At 44.4% G+C, this 14,577-nt stretch overlaps 1 protein-coding gene across 5 annotated transcripts in view; it reads left to right on the top strand.

Moving 5' to 3' along the window:
• The window catches only part of TANC1 (tetratricopeptide repeat, ankyrin repeat and coiled-coil containing 1), a 324,590-nt gene that overhangs the window by 156,866 nt on the left and 153,147 nt on the right, over positions 1 to 14,577 (top strand). For all 5 annotated transcript variants that reach the window (XM_068245707.1, XM_068245709.1, XM_068245710.1 and 2 more), the window contains one exon: positions 1,520 to 1,624. In XM_068245707.1, coding sequence (XP_068101808.1) covers positions 1,520 to 1,624 — 105 coding nt within the window. The remainder of the gene's footprint in view (positions 1 to 1,519; positions 1,625 to 14,577) is intronic.

Below are 14,577 nucleotides of genomic sequence, written 5' to 3'. Positions count from 1 at the left end.
GGCCCCCTTACAGAATTCAGTGTGGCAGGAAGAGCTTACCCCCTTGTGCCAGGTCGCTTTCTCCATAGGCCACAGTGGTATTGAGGGAGGGACAAAAGTCAGTTGGTCCGCACTTGATCTCAGCAGAAAACAAATTTATTTAGGACATATCCCAATACAGCAAGAAACAACATGCTGACATGTTTCAGACTTTCAAGTCGTTAATCATAGCCTTTTATTGAGGGGAGCGTAAGTGGTAGTGTTGTGCGCATGCACAGTATGTAAAGACTCGTAACCGTACATGCTCGGATACAGGGGCACGATCAAGGAGGTATGCAGCCAGGACAGTGCATGTGCTATTGTGCGCAACCCTGCCAGGCCACGGACTTTAATTCATTACAGGGGACCGAGGTACCTTAAAGGCTTTGTGGGGCTGGAAGAAGCCCCAGGTAATTAAGTCAATTTTTTCTCCCACCTAGCCAAAAAGTGAAACCGAACATGGAGAGAAGTACAAAGCACCGTAAGCAAATATAAACTTTGAGGATCCATTCACACTAGAAGCGCTTTTCTGAGCGTTTTGCGATTGATTAGCATTTTTTAAAATCGCTCCCATTCACTTTGTGCCCTTTTTCATTTGTGGATGGGAGCCGATGCGGATACGCATCACATCCGCGTCACTTCCGCATCTCCCAATGCGGAATTGTATTGAAGGAGACGGCGGGCAGATGCGGCTGTGCGAGAATCTGAAGCATTCTGCAGATTCTCACATCGCTCCACACTGCTCCCCGCGCACTGCACGCAATGGTAACTGTTCCATTGCCGTGCATTGGGTTCAGGCCACCCGATGTAGTAGATGAAAGTGAATGGGAGCGATTTTAGAAAACGATAATCGCAAAACGCTCAGAAAAGCACTTCTAATGTGAATGGAACAAAAAATAATTGTTACAGCTGGTAGATCTTTTATTGAGATTGTAAATTGCTGGCAGAGTAATGGTGAGTTTTCTTGATAGTAATCTAGTCAATAACAAACCATTAATGTTACAACAACATTATAACATCAGCAACAAACAAGCTTGTGTTTTGTCTGGCTGTTTAGAATAATCATTAAAAAAACAAACCTGTAGGTTTCCCAGAACACAAGTCCCAGAATGCTCTGCTGCAGCCAGACTTTGGCCACCTTTTGATGTAAGAGAACTATCACCGCCTGATTAATAATGAAAAGTAAGTGCTACTAAGTGGTGTGGCCGTGGCATTTCCCCTTTTTTGGAAGGCTTCCAGGCTCTCTCTCTTAGAAGGCTAATTGCTTGTCATTTTCCTGGGCACGTTTACATACCAGGAATGACTGTGGATGCAGCCCTTGGCTGTCATTGGGAGCGCCCTGCTCCTCTGTCTCTCTGTAGAAAGGCATTTTTTTCCTCTTCCTGCTCTTCTCCTTTTCTTTCTGCCTAAGCTGGCTGTGAGAACTCAGTCAGCGCGTCATGAAGCTCTCTCACATCCCATCTCGGAAGAATAAGACATGCCCAATCCTTATTCATTGCAGGGCCAATGAGGAAGCTGAAGTATGTTGAGAGTCCCCGAGTGCCTGGAGACCCAGCTGTAATGCCATTGAGAAAAGTCTCGGAGCTGCCGGACCCCAACCAAAATGGTGAGTGCCCCAGAATCCTGCTCTTTTCTCTCTTATCGCTCCACATTGTTTAACAGAATGTGCCTGGGATCAAAGAGCAGTGGGTGCTGGCTATGAATGAAAATGCCTGCAGATTGTGTAAACTGCAGCTGTGTCTCGCTTAACTCTTTGCTGAAGTGTTTCTGACTGAGTTTAGTTTTGTTAGAGAGTTCTGACACTTTTGGCAGTTGGGGGGGAGGGGGGTGATGGGCGGGCAGGTGACAATTTGGTTCAAAGAAAGTTCTCGTTTTGTTACTTGGACTGATGATCCTGGTGATGATGTTGACTGCCGGGCTTCTTCATTGCAAACTGATGGCAAAAACATATTGTGTGTAGACTCATGACCTCATGACTGTTACCTTTTTAGCCATGGTTATTTAAAGGGGAGTAGTCAAGCAGTATATAACGCTTATGTGAGAAGCCTTTGATGAAAGCTGTCATCCTCAGACTTGTGGATCACATTCCTAATCATTGAGGATGGATTGGACTTCTCTCCTAGAGGTTTTGTTCTTTGTGACAGATTCACTTTAAGAGAAGGTAACCACAGAGTGTGGTTGTAGCTATTTTCTGCACCTACATGCTATAGAAAGCAGCTTATTGATTGGCTGGAGACCTGTGTGCCTCACGATACAGCAGTGTCACAGGTTCCTGCTGAACTGGCAGTTGAAATATTAGTTTAACCTACATGGCTGTCTGTATTATGGGGGGTGGTGCCTCTTGAGTGAAAGGTGTTAACTGTCATTTTTTTTTCAAGTGCATCTTTTTAGAAGGGGGGGTTTCATACCCTGCTATAGCGGCATATCTCCTAAGTTCTTAAATTATTATTATTTTTTAACCGTGTTTGTGAAGCTTTAAAGGGAAACTGAGGTGAGTGGGATATGAAGGCTGCCATGTTTGTTTCCTTGTAAACAATGCCAGTTGCCTGGCAGCCCTGTTGATCTTCTGGCATAAGTAGTCTCAGTCAAATCTCTGGAACAAGCATGCAGCTTATCCAATAAAACCTGAGTCAGCTGAGTCAGAGTACCTGATCTGCTGCATGCTTGTTCAGGGTCTATGGATAAAAGTATTAAGCCGGGCATACACGCGTAGATGCGGCGGCGATGTTCCATATCAATCAAGCCACTTATGCGGCTCAATTGATAAGATCCGACAGGACGGATCTCCCCACCACCGATTCTCTGGTCGTACCGCGCGAGGGGACAATGGCAGGGAATCGAGCGTAAGATAAGCGGCGCCGGCGGGGACGAGCGGGGAATCGAATCCGGCGCACGCGCAGCGAGTGGGGACGCGGAAGAGGCGATCTAGCGGCTAATCGAGCCGCCGGATCGGAGCGTCATCTACCCGTGTAGATGAGGCTTAAGAGGCAGAGGATCAGGAAAACTGCCAGGCAACTGGTATTGTTTATAAATAAATAAATATGGCTGCCTCCCCATAGCTCTCTCACTCTTTCTGGTGTGTTACAAGTTGGACACAGTTTGGTTTAAATAGAAAATCACAAATAACTGTAAGGCTCCCTGCACACTGCAAATCTGTTTTGCGATTCCGATTTGCAATTCCGATTTTCCCTGAATGCTATCAACAGAAAAAACGGAGGAAAAAACGCAGCATGCAGTAACTATTAAAAATCGGAATCTGATGTAAAAAATGATTAAAAATCGGAATTGCATGCAGTGTGCAGGGAGCCTTAGGGACGTCTGGCTATTGAACAGAGTTGTGATTGGCTGGAGGAAGATGATAGATTTTATTCTTGGTCAGTATAGAAAGGGTTAAAAAAAAAAAGGCACAGAAATGTCTCTTACTGGTTGCTACACAGCATTGTGGCTGAACGGAACCTGCCTGACAACTCTACAGTTGGCAAGCAAGACGCCGGGAGAATTTCAGTCTCCTCCTATGTGGTGCCTATAAAAGTTAGGAAGGGGTTAAGTTAGCTTCCTACACTCCAGAGGCTGGTGTCATCACAGCACTGCAAAACAGTGACCCCCGTGGGAACATTTCTGCCATGACAGCCTCCGGTGCAGCAGGGGTTAAGCATACATATTCATAGGAACAGCTAAGAAAGAAGTCGTTGAAGGCACATTGTTTTTTAATTGCCGGCAGACATCAGAAAAAAAAAAGAAAAAGAAAAAGCTATGAAGAAAGTACCAGTGTCAGCGCATTTCACAGCAGTGAGTCTCTGGGAAGATCACAGTCAAAGGCAGAGGAAAAAAAACACAGAATGTGTAAAAAGTTAAGAGCAGCCATACTAGGAAGAAGTGAAGTGTTCTGCATTACCCCCCACACCGCCTGCAGCTTGAAAAAACTTAATTGTATTGTTGTTGCCCCACAGCTCGGAAGCTTCCTGACTTACTAATTAACACAGTGCAAAGAGCGGGGATGTGCGCTGACATGTAGGGGCTGCTTTATAAAAACTGGAGCAGGGCAGTTGCCGTTCCAACAAAATTTAAAAGGGACCCCTCAGATCCAGGGCAGAGATACATGCTCATTTGTTTGGGCACCCTGTACTAATTATTGGCTGGCCAGCACCATTAGGAAATTATCTGCAAGATTATGGGGGTTTGGAGACTTTGGGGTTACGGGGCCTTAGAGTGGTACATCCAGGGCTGTGGAGGTGGTACAAAAATCTTCAGACTCCAACTCCGACTCCTCCGTTTATGAAACCACGACTCCGACTCCAACTCCGGGTACCCAAAATGGCTCAGTCTAATACTTAACAGGGCTGTGGATTTTGTACAAAAATCATCCGACTCCTGACTCCGACTCCTCAGTTTATGAAATCAATGACTCCGACTCTGGGTGCCCAAAATTGCCCGACTCCAACTCCACAGCCCTGGGTACATCAGGTAGGGCCGGGGACGTGAAGGGTGTAGCTTTGGGTTGTTGGAAGCACTAAATTAAAAGTCAGTGATTTTGCATTATCATTGTATATTTACAGTGCTGATATTAACGTCCATCGACTTCCGGTTGAACTCGATGGATGTATGTCTTTTTTAAACCCAAATAACTATGTAACGTACCAGTATTTTTGGGGGGTATGGGAGGAAACTAGAGTGCTGGGAGAAAACCTGTGCAAGCACAGAGAGCACAAGCTATCTCCATACAGATAGTGTTCTGGCCAAGATTTAAACTTGAAACCCTTACGCTTTGAGGGCTTGTTCCCACTGTTGCGACGCGATTTCGGCCGCATTCCGACGCTTGTAAAAACGCATGCGGATGCGTTTCCGCATGCGTTTTTACCCGCGATTTCGCATGCGATTTCGCATGGCAGGGTGCCATGCGAAATTAACCATGACACTGCCAGGGCTAAATAAAATTGAAAAAGGTGCGAAATCGCACGCGAAATCGCGGGTAAAAACGCATGTAACAAACGCATGCGTTTTTACTATTAAATACATTAGCGGCGATTCGCACGGATTCCCGACGCAGGCGAAATCGTTGGCTCTTTTGTGCGTTTTTTTACCGCTGAAAAAAACGCACCTCAACAACGCTACAGTGGAAACAGGCCCATCCACTTGCATTACATGTGCGGATCTGCATGCGTTGGACGCATGCAGATTCGCGATAGTGGGAACGAGCCCTAAAGGACACCCGAGGCGAAAATAAACGAATGAAATAAACGATTGTATCTATCTTCCTTCTTCTAAAAATGACTTTTTAAAAGATATTTCACAGTTTTATTTTGTTTAAATCTACTTTTTAAGATTTAAACTGTTTTAATGTTTTTGCTCAATTACACATTCATTGAGGTATGCCAGAGCTAAAATCTATGAACTATTGACCCTTTTTATCTCTTTCCTACTCTCAGAAGCCATTTTCTGCTAGGAAAGTGTTTTATAGTTGGAATTTCTTATCAGTGAGGGTCACACTGTAGTCACTTCCTGTCAGTCAAGACTGAGTCAGCCACTTACATATTTAACTCTTTCAGGCAGAGAAAGAAAAAAAGCCTAGTTATTTGTGTGCTAGGCACTGTACATACACATGTCTATCTCATCATCAGCAAAAACTCAGTATGCAAAGGCGCCAGAGTAGAGTAAAACGTTTTAAAAACCGCTTAAAAGCAGAGGGGGATGTTAAGGTGGACTCGCCTCCCTCTTAAAAAAAAAAAACTCACTTGAGTCTTGATAAAACAGAATTGACAGATCATTTATTCAACTCCACAAATGCAATGTGTTTCGCGGGGGTGACCCCGCTTCCTCAGGCAAAAATGGGAGCACAACTCAGTGGGTCAAGCAATAGGTTTGAGCGCCTCTGTCTATCTCATCATGTCACATGTCACCTCTGATATCCTTTTAGGAAAAAGTCTTGTCAATTACTGTACTAGAGGTGATCATTACCAGCACAGAAATGGTGAAGAGCTGATACAGCAGTTGAAGGTTGGCCCAATGATGGATTATGATAAAATGGGGCCCTAGGCAAGGTAGTAGCTTTGACTCATTCTTATGGCAATCTAAGGTGGGAAATGGGGCAGAGAAAGTGGCAGTTAAGCCCTCTGACACTTACTAGGCCCCAGCCAGCTACCTAGGTTGGCTTTTGGGTGCTCTTGCTCTGGTTCAGGGGCCCCAGTGATTTTTGAAGTAGTCTTCTTGCTTTAGCTGGCCTTGCGCTACTCAATATCCTGAGTAGGCGTCCTATCCAATTATAATGTTCAGTCGGATGGAAATCTGTTAAAACAGATTGTGTTCCCTCGATCAATCTAGCGGACATGGTGTCCTAATCAGTAATTGATGAGTTTTCTGCTTGAGCATGATCTTTCCACCAACCCAAGTTGCAGTGGCACACAATTAGAGGATGCAGAGGTTGTGACTGCAACGGGGCCTTTGCTTTAAGGGGGGAATGGGGGGTGTGGGGGGGTAGGAGGCAAGAATCTTGATTGGTTGCTCTGAGCAGCTGCTTCAGTTTTGCTCTAGTTTTTTGTTACAAGTCTTGAAATGTCAGCCATAATAAGTGTAGCCCAGAATCACTGCTGCTCATAGTGACTGGATTGCAGCATCCTCCATCACTGCATGCGGGGCTCTTGGAGGTGTTGGATAACGCCTGTTTTGACAGCCTCCCTTAAACTGTACCTGAGGCGACGTGTGACATAATAAGATAAACATGCGTACGTACAATACAAAACATATAAATAACCAGGCTGTTTTACTTGTATTTTGCTGCCTGAAAGAGGTAATAATTTTTAGGCATGGAAGTGACAGCTTCTGTTTTGTGGTACCTGTTAGGAATATAGTAAACCTCACTGATAAGCAAATTACAGCCATAAAGGTTTTCCTGGCAGAATACTGAGAGCCGAAGAGGATTAAAAAAAGCTCAACAGTTCATCTATTTGAATTCCGGGACACCTAATAGACTGCCACTGAGCAGAGGCAACTAAACATTCAATCTTCTTTGTAAATGTTTAAATATAAAATAAAACCATAGGATAGCTAAAAAAAATAAAATTAAAAAAAAAAGTAAATTTAGGAGCAGGAGGATAAATAAAATTGTTTATCTGATTTGTTTATTTTCACCTCTGGTTCACTGTAAAGGGTATCTCCTCTGTGAACTGAGGTTCCAGTTTTGTGCGGCTCGTGATTGAATCACAGATATGGGGTTCTGCCCATCAGCTGCACCCACTGCAAAGCAGAATAGGTGGGAATGTGAAAACTTCCTTGCAATAGAGAAAAGATTGGCTTTTTATTTACTGTAGTTTTATTCAGGATTTCCTGAGTAGCACATATACATCTGGGAGTGCATGGTAAATCCTGATCTGTTCCTTGCCCTTTCCCCTTTAATTTTACCTTAAAGCATGCCTGAAGTGAGAGGAATGTGGAGGCTGCCATATTAATTTCCTTTTAAACAATACCAGTTGCCTGGCAGTCCTGCTGATCTTTCTGGCATTAGTAGTGTCTGAATCACATACCTGAAACCAGCATGAGGCAAATCCGTCAGACTTCAGTCAGAAACCTCTAATCTACATGCTTGTTCAGGGTCTGTGGTCAAAGGTATTAAGCCCTGTACACATGCTAGATTAAAGTTGCCTGAAAACTACCGCCTCAGCCGATAATCCGGCTTGTGTACAGCAACTGCCGCCCAGCACGCTATCCGCCAGACAGATTACCTTGACCAAAAGACTACCACTACCTTTGTTCTCGCTGCTCACTCCGCCTACCACGTGATGTCACCTCTGCACCGCCTTGTTGTCCCTCCGCCTCCCCACATTACAACAGAACGTCTTCACAGCCAGCCTTACGATGTCGCCCGAGGAACTGGGCTCTTAACCCCGGTCTTGCAACATCAATCCAGGGTGTGTACGGGCCTTTATGGCCCATACTCACGGGCTACAAATGTCACCGCAACACGCGGCACGCGCGTGTTGCAGCGTCAGGTCACCTGTGAGTATGCGGCGTTGCCCGGGCGTGCACCCCGAAACTGTCGCTTATGTCGCCGGGCGATTGAACCGTGAGTACGCGGACTAGCGACAGCAACAAGATAAGTATCCATTGGGCTTCCGGCGGGGGGAGGCGCAACAGCGACAGCTTCCGCCGCATCAGTTGCCAGGTCCCTCCGCCGTGTGTATGCGGAGGGACCTGGCGACGAGCTGTCGCACACACGCTCATGTGTGCTGGCGACAGGCCAAAAAGTTGCCCGTGAGTATGGGCCATTAGAGGCAGAGCATTAGCAGGACAGCGAGGCAATTTTCATTGTTTAAAAGGAAATAAATATGTCCGCCTCCATATCCCTTTCAGTTCAGGTGCCCTTTAATTATAACTGAAACTAGCAGGAAGTCGTGAGGTGAATGGCTTTGTGAAATAGTGCTGCATGCTGTATATTTATACTTGTTACTCCTTAGTGGGGATGTGAAAAATGTTGTTTACACAAGCATGCCTTTTATCATCACCCTGCAAGAGCCCACCAGCTGCTAGTATTAGGAAGCCATCTGTACTAGTCACTAGTAAAGCTAAACTTTGTCTCAGTTGTAATAACAGCCATGTGTAGATGCTGCTTTCTTAGCACCGTAATTAAGCTTGTTTAATCTCACAGTTTCAGCAGTTTTGTAGTAAGAGCTATGCATTTCTCAACTTCCCCTTACTGCAACTGTGCTTTTCTAAGAGAACTAATACACCCAGAGTGCAGTCTTGCTCTGCCCACTGTTGTACAGGCCTTTTAATGGGACTGGACGTTTGTCCAAGTCACTCCCAGTTATTCCTTCCCAAAGGTCATTGGTTCTGCTGCTGGATATGATCATGTGACTGTTCTAGCAGAGGTCTAATTCTAGGTACACACCATGAAATTTTTCTGGCAGTTTATTTTCAACATGTGAGATCTGATTTTCGAACATTTTTTAAAAACATTTTCCAGTCTTTTTTTGTTTTGTTTTTTTATCGATTTTCATAGAACTGCTCGAAAATCGATCGAAAAAAACGATAAAAAAATTGAAAAAAACTATCGAAATTTATATTGGACATGTTGGATATAATTGGTCTGGCAGGTAAACCTGACAGAAAATTGTATGGTGTGTACCTAGCATTAAGCCTAAAAGCAGACCAGAACTATAACTTCTATCAGGTTTTCTTGTCTTCTCAATGACTATGGAGAATGTTTTATCTCACTTCTTTCTTCAGGGATCTACATGGATTACATATGAACTCTGGTGGTCCCAGAAACATGATGTAAAGACAATTATTACTTAACAGAGATTGCAACTATTCCCCACAATGTGGGGGAGAAATCTTTAAATTATGACTTCCTCCTCTGCTGCAGAAAAGTTTTATCAACGTCCTGTCTGAAAGTGAATACAGTTTTCACAGATAGCAATATACCAAAGAGATTTTCTTTCTTCACTATCCATATATGTCCACGGCCTGCTTACCTATGGTACCCCTATCCCACCCACTTCTTTGTCCCCCATAATTCCCATGCTTTGGCAATGCCTGTATGAATCTTGGTCATGCCAATAAAGCTATTTTTGATTTGATTACTACTGTTTTTGATACTACACTATAGTGGGCTCTCGGTTGTCCCTTTTTCTGGCTTACATCGCACCACCTGTGCGGGAGGTGGGAGGTTTGGGATCTACACAGAAGTCCTTTGCAATTTACTGGTACGTAGATCATGATCTATGCTATGGGCCCCCTTCTGTACAAACTCTGGTCTGCTCTGTCACCCGAAGTACCGTGTCCCGATCCCTCTCTGGCATCATCCCTCATACGTATGTATGGAACTTTAGAGTACACTGAAAATGTACAGTTCAGTTATAGGTAAATGCTAGCTAATAGAATAAATACATGGGTTATATACCCTTTTCAGGCTTTTGTTCCTGCCTGTGTTACTGCTTACTTCTTGTATTTGGATGTAGATACTCCTATTAGATTCTGCTATTGTTTTCTTTGTAGATACATTTAGCATGGAGATCAGCCCTTCCCCCCCCCCCCTTCCACAATGGCATAACAGGTGTACAAACACAAAAAAATGCAAGTCTTGCCAACAAAGTTCCTGTTTCTAACAGGAACTGAATGGAAATATCAGTTTGAGGTGCATCGGCTCTCATTTTTAATAGAACCAGTAGTTCTGAAGATCCAAAAGTAAAGCTATGATTAAGGAGCCATCTACTGCTCCGATACGCATGAGCTTTTATTTGTAACATTGATATGGAGTAACAGAATAAAGATTTTTTTCACTTCACCCTACCATCTGGTGCAGCGGGATTTTTACCATTACTTTTGGATCTTCTGGCTTTGGATTTCCCTGCTCCCATTTGGGATATTATGTGAGTGTAGCAGTCTCCCTCTTCTATGTACTGTTTGAAGTAGTTCTGAAGCAAAGTTTTTTTTGAAAATGGCCACAGGTGCAAAGCAGACATTTGTTACTGGGGTAAGGAGATAGGAACTACAGAGATGGGCTTAGACAATACGGAGGAAAAGGACCAGAAGAAAGCCAGAAGTGTCTGACTTAGTAGCTAGAAAAGGGAACCAAGCACCACTTTTTTTTATCCTGGTTTCTAATTGCTATAGGAGCTGCCATGTTCCACCCTCCTCTTCTAGCTGCCCATTATTTATCCAGGGGAAGGTGTGAATATAGCATCTGTGACTTCTCTAAACTCTTTGAGGCACCATGTCCTATCTCCACAAACCCCTGCTGATGAAAGCTTTTGTTTGCCCTCTGCTAATGGGTACAATAAAAAATTACACCAGCCCCTTCGAACCCATAAACTTCTGCGTTCGGGTAGGCCTCAGAAGTACGGTACTGTGTTAAAATCCTCTGCTGAACTTTTAAATGTGAAAAGAAGAGATAAAATTGAAGGTGTTTTTGTATTAACGAGCCACATTGTTGGAATGCATATTTAATGTGCTATTGAGATGCCCTAGGTCCGTGGTTTCAAACTAAAACGTGGGACAAAATTGAACACTGGCACGAAGTAGCAGGCAAACCTCAATATCTAGTGGCCTCCTCCCTCCCTTATAAAGTTCTTTGGTTTCTAATGGCTCCCCTCCCTTCCCTACACAGTTCCCTGGTGTTGAGTAGTCTTCCTCCCTCCTTTACACAGTTCCCTGGTGTCTAGTAGTCTTCCTCCCTCCTTTACACAGTTCCCTGGTGTCTAGTAGCCCTCCTCCCTCCCCTACACAGTTCACTGGTGTCTAGTGGCCTCTCTACCTCTCCTACATTTCCCTGGTGTCTAGTGCCCCCCTCCCTCACCTATACAGTTCCCTGGTGTCTACTGTTTCCTCCTCCCTCCACCATATGGCTTCCCTGGTGATCCTAGGGCTTCACCTCCAATATATCTCCCCTGGTGGACTAGAGTCGGCCAAACATAATGCAAAAGTGGGGAAACTACTTGAGGGCCAAATTAGATGACCCTGAGGGTCAGATTTGGCCCGTGGGCCAGAGTTTGACATGTATGCCCTAGGTGCTAAAAATGGTGCTGGGTTCTCTTTAAGAATTATGGGGCAACTGAGCAGTTGCAAATCTACTGACAAACACAGATTACTACCAAGGTAACTAACTACTGCTTGGGTGGGTGAAGAATTTACTCCCATCTCCATGTGAACAGCCAGGCTCTCGCCTGTTTTATAGAAGGACTCTCTCCAAAAGAAAAACTAGCAGTATAAACAAAACATTATTACAGATGACAACCTCAAAGATAATCTGTACTCTAAAATTCTTACAATAAAAAGTATACCATTCTATTCATTATGTTCTCCTGGGCCCATCTGTGCTGTTTCTTCCACTCCCTGTTGCGATCCTTGTAATTGCCAGTTTTAGGCAGTGTTTACAAACAAAAGACATGGCTGCTAACCAGCTTGTGATAGGCTGAGAGGAGCTCAGTCTGTGACTCACACATCCTGCAGGGGGCGTGGAGAGGGTGTGTATAGCTTCTATCCTATCACAAGCAGAGTGCCTGAGCCCGACAAAGCCGTCAGAGGAAAGAAGATTAGATTATATAACAGAGATAATACAGCCACTGTGCAACTAGGAAAGGCTGCATTAAAGGTGCGTACACACGCACTACAGAAGCCAACGACGGGTCCGTCGGACCCTCCCGCTGGGTGGACTTTCAGCAGACTGTAGTGCGTGTGTACGCACTGTCGGCGGACTGATAAGGCTGTTCCTGAACGATCCGCTCAGCGGATCGTTCACGAACAGCCTTATCAGTCCGCCAACAGTGCGTACACACGCACTACAGTCTGCTAAAAGTTCCCCAGCGGGAGGGTCCGACGGACCCTTCGTTGGCTTCTGTAGTGCGTGTGTACGCACCTTAAAGGGGAACTGAAGAGAGAGGTATATGGAGGCTGCCATGTTTATTTCCTTTTAAGCAATACCAGATGCCTGGCAGCCCTGCTGATCCTCTGCCTCTAATACTATTAGCCATAGCCCCTGACCAACCATGCAGCAGATCAGGTGTTTCAGACTTTAAAGTCAGATCTGACGAGACTAGCTGCATGCTTGTTTCTGGTGTTATTCAGATACTACCAGACCAGCAGGGCTGCCAGGCAACTGGTATTGATTAAAAGGAAATAAATATTGCAGCCTCCGTATACCTCTTACTTCAGTTCCCCTTTAAGACAGACCACATTAGAACAGGTATAGGAACTTATAGGATAGAAGAAATAAGGCTGAAAATTTTGTTACAGAGTCTCTTTAAGTAACTTTGAAGGTGTTGGAGGCACCTCTAAAGGATAAATGTTTAAAATTAAACAAGGAATGTAAGCACACTTGTCTTCCGAGAGGACAACCAGTTAATGAGATAAAACTAAATTTATTGAGCACTAAACCCCACTCTTGTGGTTCCCTTTATCTCGCATATTAATGCTGGAAAAAAAAATTAAAAAATGCTACTGATCCACATAATTGTCTATAAATAGCCTTTATTCTAAAACTAATAACATTGTATGCTTGGTGCCCCTTTGATTCTTCACTGATGGTTTTCCAGGTGGATTAGGGGTTAGAATGTTCCTTTCTGCCGCCGTGAGAAATGTAAGGTTGAGAATAGATTGTTTAAGCTTACATGCTTCACTTACAAAATTACGGTAGTTATACCTAAGGAAGTGGGGCGCCACTAAACACGTTGTGTTTACTGCTCATGAAGGAGGCACAGGGGGCAGAGCTGGCACATTGTTTTGACTTATGCACAGCTTCAGGTTAAAGCAGATCCGAGATGAAAAACTAACTATAACAAGTAACTTGTCTATACATCTTATCTAAAGTTTAGATAGTTTATACAGCAAATCTAGCTGCAAACAGCTTCAACATTTTATGATTATTTATTCCTGTGATACAAATGAGGGCAGTCATGTTCTGTTTGTCTCAGGCTGAGGGCTGGGGATGCTATCAGCTTGCCTGTGTGTAAATTCAGTCCCCTTTCCTCCTCTCTCCTCCCCTCTGCCCCTGAAATCTCTGGCTAGTAACCTACTGCTCCTCCTGCCCAGACTGAGCTCCCATAAGCCCTTGCTACAGTGCCAAGGAGGAAGAAAAAAAGGATGTGCAATCTTGCGCTGACGCAGGTGAATGGTCAATGTGGACCGCAGACTGATCACACACTAGCAACTCCTTGAACACTCGGCTGTGAGCGAACTATTGAAAAGGAAAGCGAAAAACAGGAGGAGCGCTCCGTAGTGTGATACCTTTTAATTAAATGAAAAACTGCGCAATAAAAGTTACACTTAGTAGATGTATATGGACAATAGGCATTAAAATTGGCATATAGCTCAGAGAAAACATCCCCTCATAGAAGCAGAACCTGAAGCTGCAGTGGCCAGCGGCAGCAAGGATCCAGATGGTAAATGGACAGCAGGTATCTCTTCGAGGTGACTGTGTGCAGGTTACGTCAAGACGCGTTTCGGCGTATCCACGCCTTCGTCAGTTAACGTTCAGGTTCTGCTTCTATGAGGGGATGTTTTCTCTGGGCTATATGCCAATTTTAATGCCTATTGTCCATATACATCTACTAAGTGTAACTTTAATTGCGCAGTTTTTCATTTAATTAAAAGGTATCACACTACGGAGCGCTCCTCCTGTTTTTCGCTTTCCTTTTCAATAGTTCGCTCACAGCCGAGTGTTCAAGGAGTTGCTAGTGTGTGATCAGTCTGCGGTCCACATTGACCATTCACCTGCGTCAGCGCAAGATTGCACATCCTTTTTTTCTTCCTACTTGGCACTGTAGCAAGGGCTTATGGGAGCTCAGTCTGGGCAGGAGGAGCAGTAGGTTACTAGCCAGAGATTTCAGGGGCAGAGGGAAGGAGGGAGGAGGAAAGTGCCAAGGCACTGTGAAAAGCTGTGGGCAAGGCTTGTTTAGTTTTATAGGGAATTAGAGTTTTAGAACAAAACAAAAATAGTATTTGGCTTGAGGAATGCCCTATAAACTATATGAAAGGAACACAATTATGCAATGAGTAAAGGTTTATCTCAGATCCACTTTAAGAACGAAATTACAGTGCCTATCTCGTTTGTTAACTGGGCACTACTTG

Source organism: Hyperolius riggenbachi, chromosome 7 (genome assembly GCF_040937935.1).
Source record: "Hyperolius riggenbachi isolate aHypRig1 chromosome 7, aHypRig1.pri, whole genome shotgun sequence".
Taxonomy (NCBI): domain Eukaryota; kingdom Metazoa; phylum Chordata; class Amphibia; order Anura; family Hyperoliidae; genus Hyperolius; species Hyperolius riggenbachi.
Note: the sequence above shows the minus strand (reverse complement) of the source record. Positions and strands in the feature narration are given on the sequence as shown.